At 26.0% G+C, this 27,976-nt stretch overlaps 1 protein-coding gene across 3 annotated transcripts in view; it reads left to right on the top strand.

Annotated features, from left to right (window-relative positions):
- LOC134827892 (A disintegrin and metalloproteinase with thrombospondin motifs like) overlaps positions 1-27,976 on the top strand; it is a 63,431-nt gene that overhangs the window by 6,227 nt on the left and 29,228 nt on the right. For 2 of the 3 annotated variants that reach the window (XM_063840761.1, XM_063840759.1), the window contains exons 2-3: positions 13,298-13,384; positions 18,954-19,457. In XM_063840761.1, coding sequence (XP_063696831.1) covers positions 13,319-13,384; positions 18,954-19,457 — 570 coding nt within the window. In that variant the 5' untranslated portion in view covers positions 13,298-13,318. Of the gene's footprint in view, positions 1-11,026; positions 11,063-13,297; positions 13,385-18,953; positions 19,458-27,976 lie in introns of those variants that run through there. The other variant, XM_063840760.1, reaches the window with a different exon arrangement.

Below are 27,976 nucleotides of genomic sequence, written 5' to 3'. Positions count from 1 at the left end.
TTTAATTTTTTTTTTGGTAAAATATTTTTTTTATTTTTTTGAATAATCTTGGTTGAAAATCTTGTCGTTGCTAATGATCATTTAATGAAGCAACTTATCAAAGGGCCATTGACTCCGTGAAATTGTTTGAAATTTGAGGAGAAATGAGTCACAAAATTATACGCTTTCTTTGATATTTTACGCGACATTTTTTGCGGCGAATTTTGGGGTTTTAAATTTCATATGCTTGGTTTGGATTTATTTATAACACCATTTTTAAAAAATTAAAAAAATTATTTTGAGAAGATTTTTTAGAAAAAATATTAAAAAAATTAAATTTTAAAAATTTTTTAAATTAATTATAAATAAATAATAAATAAATAATTAAATTTATTAAAATTTAATTTAAATTTAAAAAAATTGATTTATAAAATTAAAAAAAAAATTTAAAAAAAAATAAAACAAATAAAAATATAAAAAAATTAAATTTTTTTTAAAAAATTATTTTTAGTAATTGAAAAAAAAATTAAAAATAATAAAAAATAAATTTTTTTTTAGAAGGTTTATTTGAATAATTAAAAAAAAATTAATAAAAAATTTAATAAATCTGAAAAAAAAATAAAAAATCGGTAAAAAAAAAAAAAATAAATTAAATAAAAAAAAATTTTTGGAATTTGACTTGAAAAAATTAAAATTGAATTAAATAAATTAATCAAACTTTTTGAAATAATTTATTTTTTTTTAAATTTAAAAAATTATTTAATTTATGTTTAACTATTGTTCTTACCTGAAATTTTTATTTACGAAAAATTTTGAACTTCTTAAAAATTTTTCTCCAGACCTGTAAATAATAATCTTTAACAATTTAGCACTTTATTATGACAACAATAAGCAATAACAATAAAAATGGAATTATCATCATCAAAATGACACTCGGTGCAAAAAAAAATATTATTTGAAAAAAAGAATAGAAACAGTTCAAGAATCGAAAATAAAGACATTAAAAGTGAATTTAAATAAATTTAACCGAAGGCGGATTAAAATTGCGTCTCTTACTCAAAAAGCAGGGAGAACAATCGAAAAAACTAAAATTCCGTCTAAGCAATGAGCATGTCTATGTTGAATGCTAACAAATCGAAAAAAAAAACTTAAAATAATTGTCTACAACAATGATTACAAAGTATCGCTTGCGACTCAAGGTCTTTCTGCTCCAAGTAGGAACAAAAGTGTCTCTTTTTGCAAGTAAGTAAGAAATAATTGATTCAAGTGTCGCTGACTTTATGCTCGAGACAAGACATTTTTCTCGTCTATATAATTATTTCGTTTCTTATATGTTTTTATTAAAATTTTTGCGAGAGAGAAGCCACACCCAAAACGCCAGTCTGTTGTAAATTCGTTCGTTAAGACGTGAAATGTTGAAATTTGCTTGAAAAAGTAACGCTAACACGAGCCTCGAAAAGTAGGTGAAACACATGTTTTAACGTTCTTTTATTAAATTTACGTCGAAATGCATGCCAGAAGCCACGTAAATTGCGAACGTATATGGAAAATATTTGATAAATGACGGCGAATTGTTGAAAGTCAAGTGAACTTTGTGAGGTAAAGAAACTTTTTTTTTGTTTTGATCGTTGATGATGATCGATCGATGGATAGTGTGAGAAATTGATTTTGTGCATAATTTTTTAAAAAAATTTTCTAATCTCTTCAATTTTTTCTCAATTTAAATAATTTAAAAAAAAAATTAAAATTTAAAAAAAAAAACTTCTCAGTTTTTGAAGAAATTGAGAGCTAAAAGTTGAAATTAAGACAAAAATCTAAAAATTATTTTTGTCTTTGAAAATTTTGGCTAAAAAAATTAAATTAGAAGAAAAACTAAAAACTTTCTTAGATTTTTAATAATTTTGACCTAAATTTGAAATTTAAAGAAAAACTGAAAGTTTTTGTTGCTTTTGAATAATTTGGAGCTAAAAATCTTAAAATAAAAACAAATTAGCTTTTTCATAATTTAGAGCTAAAAGTTTTAATTAATAATAAAAACTAAAAAAAACTTAGTTTTTGATAAATAAGGAGCTAAAAATTTAAATTTGTAAGAAAAGCTAAAAATTTTTTTAGTTTTTTGATAATTTAGACTAAAAAAATTAAAATTGAGAGAAAAACTGAAAATTTTTAAAGCTTTTGAACAATTCTAAAAATTTTAAATTGAAATTTTTTTTTTAGTTTCTTAATTTGGAAAATTTTTTAAAATAAAAACTAATTTCTTAGTTTTTTAAAAATTAGGAAAAAATTTAAAAAAAAAATAGTTTTTCATAAATTAGGAACTTAAAACAACAAATTGAATGAAAAACTAAAAATTTTTCAGCTTTTTGGTAATTTGGACTAAAAACTTGAAATTGAAAAAAAAAATTAAAAACTTTCTTAGTTTTTGATAATTTAGGAGCTAAAAAATTTTAATTTAATCAAAAAAAAATTTTTTTTCCTCAGCTTTTGATTTTTTTAATAAAAAAAAAATAAATTGTACAAAATCTGAGAAAATACGAGACCACATTTAACGAAAAAAAAAAATTAAATATAGGACACTGAACTCGCATTATCTCGCTAAATAGCCACTAAAAAGGTGTCAGACAACAGAAACAAATTAACCTTTTGAGCTCTTCACTTCGTCATTTCTGCATCAAAATTACGTCTAAATTACATTGTTACCCAATTATGACAGACTTGACGGCACAAATCAATCCCCGTACGTTTTTTTCTCTCCTCATACAAAGTACAGACAGGTACTTTTTATCATCTCTTTATGTTATTAAAGCCGTTTTTTTATTACTTATTATTTATTATTAAATTACATTATTACGTATTGCCAAGCAAAAGTAGTTAAAATGTACAAATTTTTGTGTGTTGTGTGCCATTTTTTCCTCCATCTGTAGGCGCACACACCAAAGAACGCGCGCAACCCAAAAGCTCGTAACTCGTCATGCGATGACAGACCTTTCAGCTGAGATTTCGTCTCGCTGTAAAAGTGCGGAGCTTAACCCACATTGGCAGCAGTCTGTACCTTTCTTTCTTTGTACACACGGCTTACGGCAATAATCATAGTACTTTACTACTTTTACATGCAAAAAAAAAAGTTTATTATTATTATTTTATTTTACAAGAGAGAAAAAGAGAGAGAAGGAGAAGAAACCCGTCAATTAAAGCCGGCAAAGTTGCATAATTTTTTTTTTTTTTAATTTCTTTAACAACCAAACAAACACAACTTTTTGATTGTCGAACAACTTTTGATGATTGTCATGATAATTTTCTGCAATTGTTCAAATTTTCAATCAATTTTTTTTTTTGGAGACAATGCCATTAGTTACCTTGACATTTTACGATGAACCCATAAATTCCAATTTATTCAATATTCACGATAATTTATCATAAATTTCCCTCTCATTGTCTCATAAATAATCCTCCTCATTTATTTGGATTTTTTTTTTCAATCGAGTCAATGAACGTTTATTTAGCAATAGAAATGCATTCAATGCCCTTTTTGTCGTTAGTTAAGCGACACAAAAAAAAATCTCTTTCACTCTTTGAAACACGCCTCACATAAATTTTTCTTGTAATTTATTAAAAGTGTGTGCAAAGTTAATCGCGACAGGTGAATGTAAAATTTATATTAATCCTAAGATTATGTCACGGGTTCACGTAATGTTAAATGAGTAATGAATGCGGCAAAATGTGACAAAATGCTCATTCAGCTTTTGATAAGGAAGAAAAAATTTTTTTTTAAATTTTCGGATTAAAGCCTTAAAATGATAAAAAAAAATATTTTGAAGCGCTTTGTTTATTAAAAGAGAATTTTTATCGAGCCCTTTTTATGGCTTTTTTTATTGCTTTTGCTCGTGTTTAAGAATTTTACAACAGAATGTCGAAAAAAAAGGGAATTTGATAAACAAAAATATAAAAAAAAATTGTTTGGATGGCAACAGATAAAAAAGTTGTGAAATTGCTATTTTGTGAGAATTTTGATTTTTTTTAATAAAAAACATTTAAAATATCGAACTTTGAGAATTTTTATTTAATTTTTAATTTTTTTAATTTTTTTTTAATTAATTTTAATTAAATTTTATTAATTAATTTTAATTAAAAAAATTTTTTAATTTTTTAATTCAAAATATTATTGGATTAATAAATAATTTAATAAAAAAACTTTTATTATTTTTAAAGCAATTAAATTTAAATTACAATTAAAAAATAATAATAATAAAAAATAAAATTTATTTAATTATTAATTTAAAATAAATTGAATTTATAATTTATTTATTTAATTTTAATTTTAAAATATTTTTTTTATTATTTTTTCTTTAATAATTAATTTAATTGATTTAAATTAATAAAAATTAAATTTAAATTAAATTGAAAATTTTTATTCTTAATAATTTTTAAAAAAAATAATAATAAATTTTATTTAAATATATTGAATTTATTTTATAATAAATTTTTCTTATAAATATAATTAAATTTTCTTTATTTAATAAAAAATAATTAATTAATTTAAAAATTATAAATTAATATTAAAATTATTTAAATTTAATTAATTTTTAAATTTTAATTAAATTATAATTTTGTAATTTTTAAATTTTTTTAATTTAATTTTTATAAATTGGACCCTTTTCTCACACATTAACAGCATCAAGTTACATATTACATGAGTAATTCTCGTAAATTCTGCTAAAAAGTGGTCAAACTTGTTAATTATGGAGACGATTAAAATTTGACTTTTTAAGAGATTCAACTTTTCGACCAAAACTTCGTCTCGTAAATGAAAAAAGTAAATATTTCACACGAAAAAAAAGTTACAAAGTTTGTTTTAAATCAATTTTAATTAGTTGAATATTCGTATATTAGGGACCCAAAATTATTTATGAGGTTATCGATGAAGGTTAAATATCGAAATTCATCAAATTCATTCACAATTTTTATTAAAACTTAATTAAGACGTGCGAAAAATGAAAATTTATCAGCTATTAACTTGTGCAGTTTTTAATTCAGTTGATATAGAGCCCTTTTCAGTGAAATGAGAAAAAAATTACGAAACAATTTCTGACGCCTTTTAATTGAGATGCAAATAAATCGATTATTCATTAATTTAATAAAAAAAATATTTTTTTTTAACAAAGGAAATTTTTTTATTAAGAATTAACACGAAATTTTGACGTCTTTTGTTTGGATTGCATAACAAATTGCATCTTTTAACATAAAAAAATACAATCTAACCGCAATTGCATGTGATATTACCGAACGAATGAAGAAACGTTGAAGGTCATTTTTTTGTTTCAAGCAATATTTTAATCGGCAATATTGTCTTCATCTTATGATCATGACTCGCGTAAGGTAATCTTTAAGACAAAAAAAAAAATGCCGATCACCGAATTGATGAAAAGTTTAATTTGCAATAAAATTGTGCCAATACGGGTTTGCATCGACACAACTTGTGCTACATTTAATCGTCAATATAATAATCATAATATTCATAATTTAGTACAGATCGGTGTCCATTGCCAAACCGTATAAAAGACACGTAATTATTGTCAGACCAATTATATCACACACACACCAGAAATTGGGTTGTCTGTGGTTAAGTTCGAAAAAATTCATTTTTTTATGAACTAGTTACGATTTATTTTGATATCGCTTAAAGGCGAAATTGAAGTTTTTTTTGTCAAGATCACCGTTTGTTGTGATTTTGTGTTTGTGACGAAGATTAATGACACACCTGTCCAAAAAACGGCACAATGTTGCGCGAAACTCGAAGTAATTTCATCTAAAAGTGAAACATTGTTGCGTTTTCTCTCACACACACGCAGCATGGCATGGCACGGAGTGATTAAGAGGTAAAAAATGAGACCAATTATAGGAAATTTTTACAACTAAATATGGATTAATTAACTCGGGCGGAGTATAAAAGCAATAATAAATTTATAATTGTTGGTGTTAATTAACAATTCGTATTGATTGAAAAAAATACGCTCTGCTTGTACTTGTTTATTGTGACATGTAGAAAGAAGTCAAGGTTTGATTTTTATCTAAATGGATCGAAAATGCAGGATTTTTTTTCACAAAAATTGAAACTGAAGTAATTAATTTTTTAATTAAAATATGAAATTTGTCTCTAATTTCTGATATTTTAAACAAATATTCAAATTTAAAAAAAAAAATGAATTAGCGAAAAGCGATTTTCAAATTTTTAACGGCAATTAATTTTTTATTAAAAATTTAAAAATAAATCAAAATAAATAAATAAATTTAATTAAGAAAAATTAAAGGATTTTTAAAAAATTCATAAATTAAATAAAAATCTGAATTAGCGGAAAGCAATATTCAAACTTTCAACGACTAATTTTTAAATTAACATTTGATTTTTGCTTTTAAATAAAGAATTTTTTTAAAACAATCAAACAATTTTATAAAAAATTTTCTAAAATTCATTAAAAAAAAATAAATTAGCAAAAAGCGAATTTCAAATTTTTAACTTTCAATTTTTGAATTTACATTTAAGAATTTTTGCTTTCTAATAGAGAATACTTTTTAAAAAAATCAAACAATTTTTAACATATTTTTAAAAATTTATAAAATAAAAAAATGAATTAGCAAAAAAGCGAATTTCAAATTTTCAACGAAATTTTCAACAATTTTTTTTTCATTATTTTATTTGAAATTTACGAATTTTTGCTTAATACAAAGAGATATAATTTAAAAAAATCAAACGATTTTCAAGAAATTTTAAAAAATTCATAAAATAAAAAAAATCTGAATTAACGAAAGGCGATTTTCAAATTTTTAACCGTCAATTTTTACTTTAAATTTTAACTTCAATATAGAATTTCATCAACTTTGAGACATTTTTCTATCAAATTCTCGCTTCCAATATTAAACCAGACAAAAAATCATAAAAAATATTAAAATGCTAAGCACGATTTGCGATTTGAAATCATGATTTATCACAAAGAATATTGAATTCAAATATTGATTTTTTTTAATAAGAAATTTTGTTGTCTCATGAATGAATTAAATAAATCGCAAAATCAATAGAAAACAATGTTGCTTTTTTCATAAAAAAAAAAATAATAAAAATATAATAAATACAAAAGGAGCAAAAATGACCTCCTGCGATCTGACATTTGGTTCAAACATTTCATTTTCAATTGAAATTCAAAATAAATAAATGCAATTCCTATTCATGCCAATAATGTTGCAAAAAAAATCAACAATAATGGCTCGAAAATTAACAGATCATGTGATAGACAGCACAAGACACCAACACGTTCCTTTTTGCCAATTGACAAAACATTAATTTAGATGATTATCGAAAAAAAATTCGCATGAGACGCGTGGTGCTGTTGAAAAATGTATCAAGAAACGCATGATTGCAAAAATTTTAATAACAACAACAACAATAATAATAAAGTTTTCAAAATGGAATACAATGAGGGAAAAAAACGTAATAGTCTGCATCTGAATTTGAATCGCAAAAATCGTTTTGCTCATTGTTGTCTTGCTTGTGTTTGTTTAAAATGTGTGCAGCAGCAAAAAAGACAATAATAATAACATTTATACTTTAGACAAATGTATAAATAATACACGATTTATTCTCGATTCAAGAAAGACTTATTTGCAAATACATTTGTCCTTCATTGATTAGCAAATAGCAAAAATGCATGCTAAATAAATAAGAAGTAGTCGTGTAAATATCGCAGAAACTTGCAAATTGGCAAAGTTCTAAAATGAATCGAGATCAATTTAGTGACCAGAGGAAAAAAAAAGAGAAGCACGATCTGGGCACGTTCGACACCCATAAAAACACACCTTTGATCTCGGAGTAACCCATAGAAAATGTCTGATGACAAATGCCGTGTAATTAAAAGTTATAAATAACCGATTAAGGATCTTAGCGCGCCATGTGCGAAACGAAAATAAATAAATAATAACTTCGCACTTTAGTTCTTTGTTTCAAATGGAAATAAAGTGACTAATAAAATGCACATCCAGCAGGTAATTGCGTTAATACAACTTCATTGCTTTGTCCCATATCTATATAGACAACATATTTCAATCATTTTTCATGACATGATGACACACAATAAACTTGAACTATCAAAAATATTGTTTTTCCTTATCATCAGTCATCGTCAGCAGGTGTTTTGTGGCTTCCTGGTTGACTTGTTATGCCATAGAATCTGGTAGAAGGCGTTAAAATGTATATGACGAGGATAGAAATTGACTTAAAACGTCAAATTGAAACGTCATTTAGGCGAAGGAACGTCACGACTTTTGTCATCAGATGAATTTTCTCGTTCATGAAGAATTTTTGCTTGGTTTGGATTAATTGGAAAAGATTTTTTTGCTTGGTTTGGATTAATTGAAATAATTTTTTGTGCTTGGTTTGAATTAATTAGAAAATAATTTTAGCTTGGTTTGGATTAATTGGTAAAAATATTTGCTTGGCTTGGATTAATTGGAATAATGTTTAATTTCAAATAAATTCTTTTTGAAGAATTTTGAGGTTTTTCGAATTTTCTTCTACAGAAAGTTTGAATCTATAAAAAAAAATTAAATAATTTTTTGAAATATATCAACTTTAAAACTTACCATCTTATTCAATTTGTTCCTTAAGTTCATTAATATTGAGGCCTGAAATAAAAAAAAAAATAAAAATTAAATTCTAAAAATAAAATAAATATTTAATTATCATAAATTCCTGATTAAAAATCCACATGAAAAAAATTACATCTAAAAAAAATTCAGAACCTCATATAATTAAACATCACGAACATCTTTGAATTAATTGCATCATTAAACGAGTTACAAAAAAAAATTACTCGCACGTGTGGCGATTACTCCATTATTTTTCAATAATTATTCTGAAGAGGTCAAGAACCAAAATTGTATTGACTTGAATCAAATTTTTTTTTGTTCTTTTGTTAAAAATAGAAGTGCACGATGATGATGATGCTGTTGATAACAATGAAAAACGTAAGGTGAATGCATTGAATGATGATTCAAGTATTTACCGTTAATTACATTATTCATTGTTACACGAAAAAAAATTATTTATAAAAGGTGTGAATAAATCGTTGACCTTCAATCGTTCTATTGAGATGTTTACTTTAAACTCTTGCAACATACCAAAAAAATAAAACTTCTTACAAAAAAAATTTTGTAATAATTTTTTTTACTTTAAGAATCGTTCATGGAAAACTTGGTTCCATTTATTGAACAAGAAATAATAAAATTTAAGAAAAAAAAGTATCAAACCGAGTTTGAACAATAAAATAAACAATACAAACTGGCGCTATTCAGATATAAATGATAAAGTGTGCAAGAAACCAACAGCGACAACTCAGCAAGATTGACTTGAAATTTATATTGTTTATAATCCTACGTCACATGTGTGGTTGGGCAAGACAATCTACATAAAAAAAAGTTAGAACTTATATAAAAAAAAAACCCGCATGTCTTTGTCGGTCTCGAATCTCGACTCTTTGTTAAATAAAACTATGATCATAAAATGATAAGTAATATTCGCAAAATCTCACAGATTTATGTATGCAAATTTTTAAACTGGTTTCAATTCAACGCAAAAAAAAATAAAAGTTGACGAAAAAAAAACATTTCAAGTATTGGAGACGCAAACTCCAAGAAGAGTTACAGCACGAACAGCATACCGGTTTCGATTACATTTCTTGCGTTAATTTTTGTTTCGTTGTTTTTGGACAACATGTCAAGTGAATGAGAGATTACCTAACGCACGAAGCAAAAAAAAAATTAAACAAGTTGTTGACCCAACCGGTAAACAAAAATGCATTTCCTCGAGCACGTTAGGAACCTTGTTGTGCGATAAAAGATAACAATCGAACGTCAACCTTGATGGCAGTAACGTTTATCATTGAACGTGAAATTTGATAGCAAAATGGTCCATCCATGCCCTTGAATGTTTAAATGCAGATGAACTTTTACCTGCACACTGCATGAAATTATCATAAATTACATTTTTTTGTGTTTCTCTCGGATTTTTTGCATCATCAGTCATCCAAGCTCGAGTTGAGAAGAAACTGGAAAAATGTCATCACACGTAAGCCTTGATAAAAGTCAGTTGCGTTAATTACCTTGTAAAAATTTACAAATCATTCCTGTTCCAAAATTATAGAGAGAAAAAACAAAACATATTTCACAACTTGTAGTGTCTTACATAAAATAAAAAATATGAATTTTATTACACGTTAAAATTATGCTCCTGCACAAAAAATTGTTTTGCTTCACTAATTAAGTATTTCAAAGTCGATAATTTTTCGTTGTTTTAAAGAGAAACTGATTAATGATCAGCAACGTACACTTTGCGGTTAGTGTTTTGATGATTGACGGGCGTTTAATTGTTCACTGTTAACAAACTTGAGTTCACTTGACTTCAATTCGGAGACTTTTTGTCTCTGCTCAAAAAAAAAATCGTTTCGGCTTTTTACACAAGGAAGTGATTAAAAAGTCATAATTAACGATTTTTATTTCTTTAAATGTGTAACCAATCATTTATTATTCAATTAATTATTCAAGTGTAATAATTATTACTCATTATACTTAATTTTGTGCGTTACTACACATGTGTTCTCTCTTTCACTACTTTGTATCGATTTCACTATTTGGCATGGTTTCTGATTCGAAAAGTACTTCACACTTCTTGTCTATAAATCTGTCTGGTTTTTATGTAATACAAAAAATTCTCACATGACAATGCAAGGAAATCTTATGCTATAATTCGGGAAGTAACAATGCACGTCAGTCTATGGAAAAATTTATATAAAGTTCAAAAAGATAAGTCTCTAAGGTGAAGCTAATAAAATTATCTCACTGTTTGTTACAGTTACCTCCATACAAAAAAAAATATTTTACATGCGATTCATTTTTTGAATGCTGAAAAATTTCATTTTAAAACAGTGAGAAGGTTAATCAAATAAAAAAAAAATTATTTCATTGTGATATATTTTTCACACCACAGAAAAATTATTTTTGATTACGTACAACAAGTAGTAAAGTAAAGCAATGCAAGGTAGATGAATGAATTACTCTTGTTATTATTTTTTTTTTTCTTAAAAAAAAACTTAAAATATTAATTCAAGGTGTGCGCGTTTAACAACACACACCGCACTTTGTTTTAGTGTTTTTCGCATTCTTTTTGCAAATATTTATATATTTATTGTATAATATAATATATTTTATGAATATTTGGCAATTAAATGTTGGTGAACGGAAAGGAGGTTTGAAAGGAAAAAAAAACAAGAGAAGTTCATGGTGCGTTATTGATAATGATTATCCGATTGTATCTACGGGAGTTTTTTTTATGTTTTTGGATGATCATAATTTATATTTTTTTTTTACTTTTTTGTTTTGATTAAAATCAGTAAAGTTACTCCATTTTGTGCTTTAATTAATATTTTAACAGATAATTGTAATTTTTCATGTCAGATACACGTTTTTTGGCGTTTTAGAGGTTATTAATCTGAGGAGTTTTCGTTTTGAATAAAGTGCTTCGTGTTGGGTCTGTCTGTGCAAGTTGTGTCAGAGACAAATATTTATTTCATCTTTTGTTTTGTTTATTAACAGTGTTAAAGTAACCAACTTGTTAGTTTAAAAATTCTTAGTTGCTTTTGACTATAAATTTTTTGTCAATTCTTTTCAAACGTATAAAAAATTTGGCAACTGCCTCTCAATATAAGGCTTAAGAATAATATAACTTTTTTGATGATGGTCAGTACATTCGGTTAAATCTTATCTATTAGTATACCATGAAAAGGAAGATGTTTTTCACCAACGTTCATACACTTTTTCTTTTAATATTAATTTTTAGAAAATTAACATGTTTTCTTGCATGCTTATATCCCTTTAGATATGCATTAGTTATATCGAAAAAGAGCCGAACGTCAAATATATTCCTTCATTTTTAGCTAAAAGCTTCTGATTTGAAAAGAGCTTCTTAATGTCTATTGATCATTAGTTAATGTTGCTAAACAATATTTTACTGCGTTTCTTCACACTTTTGAAATCATATAAATCATATAATTGCTTCAGCATTCCTTTAAAGTTTAAACCTTCTAACCATGAGATTTTTTTTGGTATATCAAACTTTGTATAAACAAAAATGCAAAATTTCAAGAATAAATGTTAAAACTTGCCGAAAGTGCTTGAAAATTATTTGAATAAAAGTTTTCATATCATCTTATTGTCCATATTGTCTTATAATTAAAAAACAACTTCAGATAAAAAATATTCTATTGATATTCTTCTAATGACTTCGTCAAAGCTCCAAATTGATTGTTTTTCATCCTATCTGAAAAGAAAAAAATAAACATTAATAAAAAGCGCTCAAGTTATTATTCTAAAAATAAATAATTCAAAAGGCTTTCTTATTCTTTGTTAGAACCAAAAAAAAACATTTACCATATTTCTCATGAAAAACACTTGTTCCGCCCAGAAAAAAAAAATATTTGAATAATAAATTAATCGTCTTAGCGAATTTGTCAAATTAGTAATAAATTGCGTCCTTTTGCCACAAAATGCAATAAAATTAAAAAGATGAAATATTCCAGTCACATTGAGCTCTGTAAAGAAACAAAATAAAAATTCACACACAATTTATTAAATCCAACAAAACCACATAGAAAGAGAAAAAATTACCATAAATTACATTTCTGCCAAAAAAAAAAGTATGGACTTGAGCAAAATTTCAAATAAATTAACCAAAAAATTATATTATAGCGTTGTACACGATTTACATATATTATTTCAGCAAATGTGCACGTTAAAATTAAAAAGATATTCAACAAAAAATGATTAATTCATAAATTTTATAAACGACATAAAAGTTCAAAGCAACGAATATCAAGCAAATTTTTTTTTACGATCTTCACGCTTAATTTGCATAGTGACTAAGTAAGTCCATTCAACTATGAGAAGAAGACAAATTAGTTATCCGAAGCAGGTTTGTCTTGTCCGATGTTTGACAAGAAAGAGCTTATTTTTATTATTATTAATATTATCATCATTGTTTAATTAAAATATAAATATTTGCTAATCGTCTGAATGAACTTCACGTGATAATAAACGTTTCGAGTTTTTTTTTAGCAAAAGGTCACCTTTGCAAAAAGAAATGTCATTTACCTTTTTTTTTTATTTTTTTTTCAAGTTTTAGTTTTTTTCTGTATCTTGATATCTTGAGTTGATGAGACTTATTCTTCAAAAACTTTAAAAATAAATTTTTAATTATTTTTTTTTCTTTTCTTTTCAGATCCATTGTTGCACTTCCATCATGTCGCGACTTGGATTGTACATAGCAACATGGACTCTATTTTGTTCTTGTTCTGCTGTACCAGATGTAAGTATCTTCATTATTTTTTCTTACCTTTCAACCGCATACTGAACTAAAATCAAACTGACGACATGATGCAATAAAAAATATAAATTTCCATCAATACCGGATTCACGTTTTTCTCCGAGCTGTACATGTGTGAAATTTGATCCTATAATCAATCTACTCGTAATTCTGTCGCAGCTTTGGTCCACTCCCTGTGTCAGCTACTGAAATCTCGCATTACAGCGCGCGCACACGAAACCAACCAGATATTATGCAAGAGAGTCACCCTTTTTTGTGTGAGATATTGCGTGCAGTACGCGCATAAATTTAATTTCGCACGCTTAATTAATAAAGTAAAAATAATAAAAAAAATTATTTTATAAATAAACTTTGTCTCATATTTATCAATAGTTTATGCGGTTAAGCTTAACTTACTTAATTTGATCTGAGTGAAGAACCAGGCGTTTACCATTAAAAACGCGCAAAATCAACAAAATAATTACATAACGCGTAAATTTACAATCAAAACAATGAAAAGCAGCGTATTTTTAATGAGAGAGATTGGAGCTTATATATGGTCATTTTTTTCGAGATGTTTCATTAAAGTTTTTTTTTTTTGGACAACGAGCTGAAATTGAATACAATGACTCGGCATTTACAGTACGTTGAACATCATACCGATTTAACCTAATTTATTGACACCTTGCTGACCAAACATGTCTTGTAATGAGACGCTATTTGCGAGGTAATTACATTTTTATGAATTTTATGAAAAATTTGACTTTGGGGTGTGAAGTTTTTAACATGGATTAAATTTGGTTCAAAAATCAATTATACGAAACTAAAAACTTTCAGATCTTAAATTTTTTAAATTTTCAAATCTTTAATAAATTTTAACAAAATAAAAAAATTATTCAAAAAAAATATTGAAATTTTTTTGCAAATTTATAATAAATTTTCTTACTTTTTCAAATTTTGATATGAAAATTAAATTAAATAAAAAAATAAATAAAATAAAAAATTAAAAACAAAATTAAATAAAAATAAAAAAGATATAAATTTTATAAGATAATTTTTTTTTTTAATTTAGTATTTTTATTAATTTTGATTAAATTTTTTAATTTTTTAAATTTAATTATATTTTTATATTATTTAATTTTTATTTTATTTAAATATTTTTTTAATTAATTTTTTAAAAATATTTTTGTTTTTAAATAAAATGAATCTTTTCTTTTAATTTTTAAAATTTATTAACAAATTTGAAATTTTTTATTAAATTAATCTAATTTTAATTAATAAATTTTAATTAATTAAATTAATTTAATTAAATTTGCTAATTTAAAATTTTTAAAAATAAATAAATTTTTAAATTTAATTCCTAATATTTTGAAGTTTTATGAAATTAAAAACATTTCAATAGTTTAATTTAAAAAAAAAAATTCATAAAAAATTATGAAATTTTATTAAAGAACTTACCTGATCAAAAATTCTTGTATGTTAAAAATCCTCGTCGCCAAAAAAAAGTTCAATCTTTACACTCAACCAACCAAAAAAACGAATCATAATCAATTTTTTCCATGGAACGATAATTATTTCTGAATATCTTCGTCATGTCACGTCACGTCTCATCGCAAAAAGTACCGGGCGTTCGTTTTACGCATCATTGTAAGTCGCAACATGTTTTTATTTATCATATTTTTGTTTTTTTTTTTTTTCGTCGAAACAATACGACGACACATGACCATAATTACGGTTCATTTTTAAAAATAAATAAACAACTTTTATAAAAATCGCAGTCATATCAAAATCAAGTACAAGTACACGTAAAAACCAATGAATTGCAGAAATAAATAGAATTACGAATTTTTACAACGAAAAATGAAAATTACAGCACAAAGCGAGCCAAGGTTAATATTTGTCGTTTTTTTAAAACGTAAACTTGGTTCTGTATGAGACAAAACAATGTGTGCACCATTAGATTTTGAAGTCGGTCTCGACGACGACTGTTTTAACAACATGTTCAACAAATTCATGGTAATGTAAATTTATAATTAAATTATTACTGTTATTATTAGCTTGAATGTGAATTCAAACGTCTTTCAAATAATTTTCATTTTTTTTTCATAAAAAATAATAATCATTCAGAAATGGTTTCAAATTCAAGGATTTTTTCGGTATGGTTCGAAAAATCAAAGAATATCGAAGCACTTGCGTGATTTTAGCTCAAGTTATGTAACAAAATGTGACACACCGGCATTTTTCAATGTTACCTACTTCTGTTCGACTGTAAAGTGGATCTTGACTCGATTTTTTCGCAAATTGACACAATGCAGGTAAACAACGGAAGCAACTTGATTAATTACTTGATTCTCTTCTAAAAACCTTTCCGGAATACAAATTTTCGCGTGGAAGAATTCTTGCGACACTTCATAAATCACGCAACAAAAATTATGCAAATTTACCATTCTAGTTTTTCAGAGAAACCAGAAATTCGCAGAACATTGACATATTTGAAGACAAATGATCATAATTATAGAGTGTAACGGAATGAATATTTTTTTGTAAGTTTCTTATCATTTTCGGGTCCAAGTTAATTAATCTTCAACAGCAGGGTCGAAAAAACTTTCAGTCAAAAAAAAAAAACTTAAAGCTTTTCTTAAGTAAAAGTCACAATTAAGTTGACTTTTGACTTTAAAGTCGAAAGAAGAAGCCAATTAAGCTGATTTACTTTTACTTAAGTAAAAGTTTAAGTCAAACGTACATAAAAGCTTAATTTTTCAAAAAATTTCAATTTTGTTTTTAATTTTAAATTAATTGAAAATTAAAAAATTTTTAATTTTTAATTTTAATTTTTAATTTTTAATTTAATTTTTATTTTTTAATTTTAATTTTAATTTTTTTTTTAATTAATTTAAAATTTTAATTTTTAAAATTAAAAAATTTTTAATTAATTTAAAATTAAAAAATTTTTTAATTTTTTGATAAAAATTAAGTTTTTAATGTCGACTTAAATTTTTTCTTAAGTAAAAGTAAATTAGCTTAAAAAGCTTTTACTTCAGCAAAAGCTTTTAGTTTTTTTTTTTTTTTTGACTGAAAGTTTTTTCTACCCTGTTCAACAGGTACGAATTCCTGTCGATAGAAAATGTGTCAATCAATCAAGTTTCGGTTAAACGTCACTGCATGATTTAAAAAATTGCTTTCGAGACCAATTTGGGGACCTTCGTTGCATTTTTGTTTCTTGTTAATTAAAATTCAATCAGGAAATTTTCTGAGGTCGAAATATTTCTCTTTCATAAACGACCTTTAACATTGCTTGAGGCTGTAGATTTGCTCTAAATTCAATTTTATGAGATCTTCAGAACATATTTTTTAAGAGAATTGTTACAGGTGTTTGCGAATCTAAAACCTCATGACAACCACCTGTAACATACTTTGTGCCACAATTAATAACAAAACACCATAATCATGTCTAAAAACAATTCAATTCTTATAAATTTTTTTACACACATGTTACTTTATTTTTTTCTATGTCTCTATGACATAAAGTCTCGTACAGACGTACAAAAATGGAACGGTAATAATAATAGATTTTAGCGCATTGCAAGACTCGTTACTCAATATAAATAACCTTATCAAGGTAAACGTGTGTTCTGCGTTACGATTAATTCCATTTTTTTTTGCCGCAATCGAAGTTGCTTAGCTACAAGACCAATTACGTGTATCCCAAGAAGCAAAAAGAACAGAATCAAACAAACAATAAATAGTGAATAATTAAAAGTGAAAAAAAAACTCAACATTTGTCGTAACATAAAAACAAGGCAGTAATAATCAAAGTATTTAATCTCTTTTCTTGCAAATAAAAATTAAAAAACAACAAAAAAAAAATGGAGTTAAAAGCTTTTTGTGGAATTTACATAGAGCGCCAACGTATAATACAATTTTTATCTGTAACTCCTTTGTTTTTCGCTCGTTGCTATAAAAGCAAGTAGTATTGCAATTATAAAGTACAGAAATGTGGATCAAAGAATTAATTTTTATTATTGATCTTGTTTCACTTTATTTATTATTAAAGTTTTTTGTTTATTTATTTGGTTTTAATTATTACGAAATTTTTGTTCGATGAAGGTTTAATTTTTAGAGATAAAAGAACAAATATAGTAGGTTTGTTGGAATTGAGTTGTAATGAAAATATGTCGATAAATTGGCATTTGTAAAGATAAAGATTTTTTGCCTACGATTTAGGAGATAAGAATGCATTAAGAACGCCTTGTTAATTTATTCTTGATATTTGTTCAAATTAAAACTAGATTCAGTGAGTTTTGAGCATTTATGTTAAAAGATATTTGTATTAATAAAAATAATTATTAAAAAAATTGGATGGAAAATTATTTTTAAGCAATATAAAAGTTTTTTTTAAATAATTTTTTTCTTAAAAAAGTTAAAATTAAAAAAATTGATAAATTTTTATTTTGATAGATTTTATTATTATGTGATTTTTTTTCTTAATTAAATATCTTAAGCTTAAAAATTAATAAAATTTAAAATTTTTAATCATTTTTTTTAAATATTTTCTTGATTCGTTTTTAATGTATTTATTGTTTTTAATTTAAAATAAAGTTTAAAAAAGCTAAAGGTTTAAGTTAAAGAAAAATTAAAAATTAGTTGACAATTTTCTTTATTTATTTACGATTGATTTAAATTTAATTTAAATTTTTAATTGATTTATTTAAATTATTTATTTAATTTTTTTTTACTTAAGACTTGTATAGTCTGAGAAAGTTTTTAATTTTCAACTAATTTTTAAAAAATTTAATTTTTTATTTTTAAAATTTTTTATTTTAAGTTTTATTTAAAAAAAAATTATAAAAAATTAAATAAAAAACAAATGAAGAAAATATTTCAAAAATTTTAAATTTTTTTCGACTTAAAAAACTTAAAGTGAAACGTAAGGAGTCAATAAAAAATTTTTTTTACCGATTTTTGGAAATGATTTACTTTAAGAAATTATTTTGAAGTTAGAAAAAATTAAAAATTTTAGAGGAGAAAAAAATTTTAAATTAATTTTTTTTACAAATAAATTTTAGAATTGACTTAAGTTTACTTTAATTTTAAGTTAAATGTCAATTTATGTTGACTTAAAAGTTTTTTCAGTTCTGTTAAAACTCATCGAATTCTTTTGAAGCTAAAATCGTTTTTTTTTTTTTGAATAAATTAAAATTTATATCAAGCTTCAACAAATTTTTTAATCGATGAAATCAAAAAGTTTGTTATGGACATTAGTTAGATTGACTTTAACGATTAGAACATTTGTAATTACAACACCTTCTTAATGTCTTTGTCATGAACAAGTAAACCACAACAATAGTGCGTAATTAACTCGAAAACGTTAATTACCGTTCTCCGTGCATAGCTCCAACTATTATTAAAATCTACTTTAATTTTTATCCAATTCTTTCGATTTCACAACCTCCTGATCTCGCAACAGCTCATTTCAGAAACAATGCAAATAAATGTAGTTCAGTATCGTGACACGAGGTCGAATTCTAAATAAATAGATATTTATTGTTTTCAATTTTCCTCTCTTTTGCAGATCCATTTACAAATGTCTCCCACACAACTACAACAAGTCTTCCAAGTAGATGAAGTAAACCAAGTGCCAAACTATGAATTAATTAAACTAACACATCTGAGTACGGCGCATCATGTCCGGAAAAAACGCAGTATAGAAACCGCTGCGAATAGTTTAAGTGTTAGTGGTAGTAAAATTAGTAGTAGTAAGAATAATTTAGTGAGTAATCATCATGTTAAGAAAGATCTAAGTAAAGTTCCCGTGGATGACAAGTTAAACAGCATATTTGGTGCTGAAATAAAGAAAGAGAAAATTCTCGATAGTGCACCGCCGCCGCAAAGTGATTTAAAGTTAAGTGAGATCAAAGAGCACAAAGTGTCCTTTGATGCATTTGGGCAGCGGTTAAATTTGACATTGCGTCCCACGGAAGGACTTTTTAAAGAAGGCACACAATCGCTGAAAATGTGGCATGCACATCCCGATCCAAATGCCACGGATGGCATCAATTATGAGGAAGTTCCACAGGTAAGTCACAAAATTTTTACTTATTTACTGATTTCTTGAGCAACATTTATTCCAAAAACGAATCGTTTCAACTGATTGAAAAACGCTCTGTGTAATTAAAAAACAAACTTTATGACTTGTAGTAGAAAATTACGGTAAAAATGTTACGGAAATTTCATAATCAGTCAAACACAAAATGGTTTAAAATCGTTACAGAGAGCCATTTGTTCATATATTTGCTTTAAAAGTTTATTTCAAAAGATTCGTAAAATTATTTTGACAGGAAAAAAATTGACAGATGTCAAATATTTTGATAAAAATTCAAATTTTAAGCTGGTTAAGGTATTAAAATTGTGTTAAATTAACAATTTTTGCTTTAAAACGCATAAAATTTTAAATTTTAACAAAAAAAATTGACATCTGTCAACTGTCAAAATTTTGACAACTTTAAAAATTATTCAAAAATAATTTAAAATAATTTTTAAAAAATTAAGCAAATATTATTAAAATTTTAATTTAAAAAAAAAATAATTATAAAACATTTTTAAACTTAATTTTTCGTTTTTTCGAATTTTTTGTGATCTTCAGATTTAAAAATTATTTTAGAAATTAAAAAAAATTATACTCATAAAAAACTAACCCAAAACAAAAAATTCAATGTTAACCCTGCCTATCGAACTAATGACTCTTAATGTGCAATTAATCCGTATAAATATCACAACTTGTCGATTTTCCAATAGCAAACCGTGTGATCGTCAAATACAGTTATTAAAATGTACTTAACCGAATCGCTGTTGGAAACCTCAACAAAAAATTGTGTCTTGTCATGACCCTTGCTGCGTAATTGATATCAAGATCACTCACATTCCGATAACATTTTCTTCCTGTGAACCATTTAACAATTTGGTACGGCTCTCACATCCGCGAGATTACAACTTGTCTGAAAAAAAATAGTTTAATTTAGATTCAAGTTTAATGTCAAGTTACAATTCGGCAATTAATGCATATCAAAAATAAAAAAATGCGTCAGAAGGTCACAAAAATCAACATGTCATGTTGCGTATGTAGAGATCGACCTTTCAGTTGTGAACCTGTTACCTTTTATTTTTTGTGACATTTTTTTTTTCGTAAAACTAAAATTTTATGTTCAATTTAATGCACATCAATTAGTCACTTTCCGACGATCATTAATAAAATTTAGAGTTGTAATTAATATTTCCTCTCGATTTTTTGTTTGTTCGTTGAGAGACAGCTGATCGAGCAAACCACACGTAGGTAAAGGTTAATCACACAATCAATCTCTTTTAAGTTTCATTTCATTCATCGCACGCCGCCGCTCCGTGTAACAAGCGACAAAATCGAAAGTAATGTTTTTTTGTTGTGATTTTTCTGATGTGAATCACCTCCAACCGTGAATGACCAACAATTGTCGCAAAATAATTCAATCAAAAGTTTACGGTGAGAAATATTCACAGTACTTCACAAACTAGCAAGGTTACACGCATTTCCTTCGATTGTCCAATTTTAACATCGAAATGATTTTAAGTTTTATTTCTTCACATAAAAGAGTGAAAATCGACCTAAATATTCAAGAAATTGAGAATTTCAATCTTATCTCTTCAGCAATTGCATTCCAACGTCATGTTTTCCATGATGTGTCTGATCGAACAGATGTTGTTACACAATGCCAACATAAGATGTAATAGTAACTGCGAAAAAAAATGTGAATCGTTTGAAAACGTGTAATGGAGCAAGAAGACAAGATTGCTTGTGAAATAATATTTTTCTCTTTATCATATATCCGGTTTCAATGTTACAATTTTTATACGTTTTTCATTTTATATTTTATACAAGCACCAACACTTCATGAAAAATTACTCTTCTTTTCGTTTAGTTTTTGTTGTTGCTGATACTATTTGTGCATGCAACGAGTTATTTTTTAATTTGTTCCTCAATTCCAACGGAATGTTTGTTGTAAATACGAAAATGTACTATATTTGCAAAAAATAGGATGATACAATTTTCGAAATTGTTTCTGTTTTCTATTTTTGATTTTTTTTAAATTTAAACAATTTTTTTAAATTTTCTTTTACTTTTAATAAAGTTAATCTTTTTAGGTTTTAATTTTCCTAAAAATCAAAATTCAATAGAAGAAATTCAAAATATCCAAAATAAATAAAATATTATCTGTTTCAAAGAGATACTTAATGAAATATATGTCATACAATTATCGAACATTAAAGATCATGAACTATATGAAAATCGCTGATTCTAACTTGCATGTGAATTAAATGGCTTTAATTTAATTTAATAGATTCAAGACCATGTATCCATAAAAATTTAATCGCACGTATGAAGAATTTTTTCCTTACAGGAAACAAACTGCCTCTCATCTTCTACCATTTGATCAAAAGGCAAAGCTGTTATACTATATTTTTTTTTCTTTAAGCCTTAACGCCTAAGATGATACTATAAACAACGAAAAGTACAAAAAATGTCTCAAAGCTCAAAATTGCTCCGAATAAAATATAAGGAAATATGCATTTATTGAAAAAAAAATCTATGCAGATGAACTACAAAAAACGGAACTTATTTAAATTCTGGTTAAGAATCGAAAAGCTTCACGATAAGCCATAAGTTATGTTTTACTAAAGCGCTCAAATAAAATTTTATTTTCATAATGTGACAAAAATATGATGATTTAAAGATCGTTTAACAAATTCAACCAAAAATAATTCGAAGAATAATAAATAAGAAGAAGGAAGATTTATGAAACCTAAAACATTTTTAATAATTGTAACGACCCAAACAGTTTTGTACAAGAAAAACTAGGTAAGCGCATGCCATGCCATTTGCTCATCCAACAGCAACAAACAAACGTGATCTATTCAAGTAAATATTTATTTCTTGTTTGTACAGCTCTTCGCACATTGAAACTGTTTGAAGAAGACGAAGAAGCAACATAATTTATTCATCGTCTACTACTCTTTTTTTTCTGTGTCTGCGAGAGATTCCCCGACTTTCAATTGTTTACATTATTTTTTCCTTCTTCGTCTTCTTTCTTTCATTTCATTTCTTCTTCAGTTGTTGCGCTATTTCAACTATTTCACCGAATATGTTATTTCGTATACTGTAACAATAAATTCACTTTCATTTTCCTTTGGATTTTTGATGACGATCAACTGGATAACGATAATATAATTTTATTAACGACTCAAATGTAAACAAAAACAGTTATTTGCATATTTTTTGGCAAGATACAACGCCACACCTCGAAACTGTCGTCGTGCCAAGAAATGCAACCCATGTTATGAATTTTAAATTCATAAGAAAGAAGGATGTGGCTGCGCTGTCAAGCTTACGAGAGGATTTATGAGAAAAATGCGTGCCTAACTATCGTAATTTTTGAATGAAATTCAAATATAATTCGAGTAAAAGTTCCATAAAGGTCGTCGTATGTTAATGAACTCTCTTGAACAAATAATTTTTACGCATCATGAATATTAAAAAGTTCGCTCGTTTAACATAATCAAAGTGACAATTTTTTTGTAGACGCCATTCAATGTCATTCATGCATAAGCGAAAAGAGAGAGAAAGAAATAGAAATGCCTTGTCAAGATTGATGGGATGTGATAAAATAATTTGCTTTAATTTTTTATTTACTTAATGCGTTGCACAATCTCTCATAATTTGTCTAAACGTTTAAAAATTATACGAAAAAGGAAACGTTTCGAGAGTCTTCCTTTAACGAGAGTCAGGGACGGTCTTTCACTTTGTACAGATAAACACTTGAAAGCGCAAGGCGAACAAAAATAAACAAACAATTGTTGAGACGATGACTTTTATAGCCATCAAACCACTTTTTTTTTGTGCGATAATAAAATCGAGTATTTTTTCATATATACAATGTTGGCGCACACCGATGAAAGTCGCGACTCATTATTTATTATTTTTCATTAAATTCCTGGCTGGTTTGAAGCGGAGCAGAGTACAAACAAACAAACTACTTTTGGATCGGAAGTAACATGCAAACAAGCAAATTTTTCTTTGTTCGCTCTTTTGTAACGAACGCCCAAGCAACAAACAACAAACGACACAATGAATGTCAAAGAGCTGTGAAATAATTGAATGCATTGTTGACTAAAATGGCAATCCAAAAAATTGTTATAAAATTCACTCGAGTAAAAAATTTTAAAATTTGAATAAAAGTGAAAAAGAGCTAAACAAGTCAATCAGTTAGCCTGAATTCAATGCTTGAATGGTCAGTGTATCTAACAGTATACTAAATAATTTGCAAGAATTGCAAACATGTAAAATGAAGTAAAGTAAAGGAAATATGGTAATGAATAGCTCCTAAATAAAGTTTCAAAAGACAAACAGAAAGTGAGAGTGAAATTTATTGTTCGCTTTGATGTGGATCAGTGACAGTTAGTGAATATTGACGGAAGTTGGAGAAAAGTTGAACGTTTTGCCATTTGCTGAAAGATCGATCGAGCGACTTTTCCTTTGCATTCACCTTTGAACGTTCGTGACCCAAAGAAAGCCTCTTCGAGATTCAGGTTAAGTTTGTCAATTCAAACTGTGCAAGATGATCGATCATCGTAATCCAAAACAAACAACGACAGGTAACGACGGAATGATTGATTTCAATTCAAGCCTAAGCCTATTATCCAAATTTGGTCTAATTAAACAATACACACTTACTAAACAACTCACACTACCATTTATGTTCAGCAAGAAAAAATTCGCTGATGATGGATGATGAGCAACTATTTGAAGACGTTTTTTTGCGATGTTTTTTGTGCTCACTAACGACGATTAAATAACTTAAATAAGCAAGAGCCGCTTTAGGCAACGACCTGCCATGAAGAAAAAAACTTTAATGACAACATGAGTGCAACTGAAGATGATCGGACAATTATCCGAATTAACGAGAAGACAAAACAAAAAACCTCAAAGATAATTGACTCAAATTGCGTCATAGTTGGAGGCACGTTCTTTGTCGCTGTTGACAAATTCTGCGAGAAGATCACGTAGTTGTCCTCCCACGGCGTTTTGACTTCTTAACACGAATTTATAGGTTCAAATTATGCAATCAACTTGCTACTTACAATAATTGAATTAATTTTTCCCGCTAACAAGACGAGTTAGTTGCATTCCGAAAAAACAAAATTTTTGTGTGGGCTTATAAAACATTAATTAAATGCAACTTCTGTTGATTTTCATTGCTTCTCATTTAAGTCCCACAGCATGCACATCTCATCAGAAACGCATTAACTGTGCTATTCAAGACCATTCATTATTTTATGGCAATAGAAAATATCGAAGAATCGACAAAAGATCAAAAGCATAAAATGCATGTTTTTGTTACTACTTTATTTATTTGTTTTGCTAATTAAATCAATCAATTTGTATGAATTTATTTATTTATGTTTATTTCATGCCGTGGAATAATGGTCAGATAACGTGTGTAGTCATCATAAAATGAAAACCGCGTAATAGGCACTTTTGTTTTTAGTTTGTCATATGAGCTAATAAATCATTATTTTGTGACACTCGAGTGCTGACATTGCGTGTGAAAATTGCACCGATAAATTTTTGTATCTCTAATTCATTAAAAAATCTCCAAAGCATTTAGTTGATTTTTAACTTAGTTAATTCTTAACTTTAATAAGCAAGATCTTATCAAGAAATTGGAAGCTGAAGGTATATTGTCATCTGTAATATATGCTTAAATGGGATTCTTACATAACAATGCAAAAAATCTTACAGTAAAGCTTTAGTACTTGAACATTATTCTAATGAGTTGTTAAAAGGAAGTTAGAAGAAATCCAATATTATTTCAACCTGATCCCAAATTATATTCGATGATGATTGCTAAAACCAAAGGATGTTAAATGTTTCAACATGTGTTGGTTTCAACAGGTATATACCATCCAAATGAGAGCCATAGAACTTAACTTTTTAACAGAAAGGTATGACAATAAGGATTCCGTAAAACAATAAGGAAAATGTAGAATACGAATTCGTTCCTGATGTAACTAAAAACTTAATCTAATTTTCCTGTTCAGGAGAGATTGACATATTATCATACTGAATTTGAAGAAAGATGTTTCATTGACTATTTACATTCAAAATTTTTGATCTGTTCAGTTTTGAATACAAATTGTAGTATCTCTCATTATATTGATTCTTAAAAATTTTTTTATTACCTCCATTTTTATTACCTCCAACTTTCATTTCAAAGCAATAACAAAACAAATACATCTAAATAATATTTATTAGTTTTGAAAAACCTTAAAGAAAAAAAATTGAATTAGCATGAAAACTGAATCAACTCAAACTTCACACTCACATTTGAATTACTTCATTGAACACAGCCAAGACACCTGCAGCAACTACTCACATTACACTAAAAGATATCATAACTAGATTTAATTCTTACCAATGGTCTCCGCAATTCAGTCAATTAATTCAATTATATCCGCAGCACGCATGACTTTGCATACTACTTTTAATGTCAAATGATGCCTACAAGCGATTAAATTGTCTTTAACTTATTTCCGAATGGACACAAAGTTTTCACATTCTTTTTTTCCTTCTCACAACCTTGTTTTAATTGGGATTTTATGACACTCCGTCGCACTGTCAAACCCTCATGATTGATTGGATTGTTTGCTCTACTTTTGGCTTAAAGTTCTAAACTTGCTGTGTGGTTCGCTGATGTCATCTGTGTCAACAAATACTTACTTGCTCTAGTTGCCTGTGTGAAATAAATACAAATATTTATTGTTTGCGAAAAATTCCTTGCAAATATTTTTATAACAATATGTTCATTTACTTATTTTGTAAAAATATGCAAAAAAAAATCTTTTGTCATTCTTTTGATTTATGAAGTATTTGTCTTGCTATTTGTTAACTCTATTGCACGTGTGTGGCTCGCAAATTTTTTCAATTTATTTTTTTAATTCAATTATTTATTTTATTTATAAACTGACTTCTGAACTACTCGCCTACCGATATCGTTAATATAGCAGTTCGTTACGCGCGGCAAAGGAGCTGATAATTTATTGTTATAATTGAATTGCGACGATAAATGATTAATGTTGTTCTATTAGAAGTAATTTGTTACATTTGACAAATGCAAAGATATGTGTAAATTATTATTATTGATTTTTTTCTTCATTTATTTCTTTAATTTAACGAAAAAAAAATGCAGAAAAAATCGTGATTCAAAAATTATTTACTTACCTCGAATTTGCAGCAACAACAACAGTACAATGGCAATTTATAATTATTTTATTGCAGCATCTTTCATTAATAATAATAAACGAAAAAACATAAAAGCTTAAGCGACCAGCATCTTTTTCTGAAGTAGCAGTTAAAATACAATAATTGTATCAACACGACACAACTTAATTACTTCATGAACTGCCTGCTTGCGAAAATTGCATAAGAAAGTAAATAACCAAAAAAAAAAAAAAGAAATAAATGAAAACATTAACAACGCAGAAATAAAACGAGAAACAAGAATTAAGGTTACAATAATTGGAATAAAGCAGTCCAACTGTGACACGACACGAAATGAAGTGAGGTTGAATGGAATCAATGAAAAAAGTATTTCGCAAAAAAAGGTTTCCATGAAGAATTTACTGTGTGATCCAAATTTTATAGGTCAGTTTAATGGAGACATCAGGTTGAATTTTAAAAGTTTTTTAAAATAATTATTTTTTTCTACAAAATAATTAAACAAAATTTATTAAAAAGATTAAATATGTTTAAAATAATTTTAATAATTTAAAATAAATTATTTTTAATATGAATTAATTATTTAATTTTTTATAATAAAAATAAAATTATTTTTAAACAAATTATGAAAAAGTAAATTTCATAATAAAAAATTATTTAATTATTTCTATAATTAATTAATTATTTAATTTTAAATAATTTATTTTAAAATTAAAAAAAAGAATAAAATTATTCATTGGAAAAATCTTTAAAAAATTATTTGAATTATTTTTTAAAAGAAAAAAATTTTAAAATTATTTTTTTTTATTTTAATTTTAAATTATTAATTTTAAAATAAAAAAAAATAAATTAATTTTAAAAAAAATTAAAAAATTATGAAAAAGTAAAATAATTTAAAAATTAAAAAAATATTATAAAAAAAATTATTTAATAAATTACTAAATAGAAATGAGGTGTGTCTTAACAAACCCCATAATTTTCTAATAAAATTTCATAACAAATTTAATTACTAATTGATAGAATTTTCACAAAAAAAAAATGTTTCAATCAAAAATTAATTGTACGAAATACTTTTGCGAATAAAAAAACATATATGGACTATTACAACTTTCTCATAGAGAGGCCGTAAAATAATCAAGCACGTGAGTCACATATTCAATAAATATAAAAAAAAAAATAAAAAACCGTAAAATAAACGAGTTCGTTATTAATTAATTGAAATTAATAGTTTATGTTACTTTTTTTTACAAAGGCAACATTAAAATTTAAAACCCGAGCAATTACAAATTCAG

The sequence above is a fragment of the Culicoides brevitarsis genome, chromosome 1 (assembly GCF_036172545.1).
Source record: "Culicoides brevitarsis isolate CSIRO-B50_1 chromosome 1, AGI_CSIRO_Cbre_v1, whole genome shotgun sequence".
Classification (NCBI taxonomy): Eukaryota; Metazoa; Arthropoda; class Insecta; order Diptera; family Ceratopogonidae; genus Culicoides; species Culicoides brevitarsis.
The sequence above is the reverse complement of the archived record's forward strand: the minus strand, read 5'-3'. Positions and strand labels throughout refer to the sequence as shown.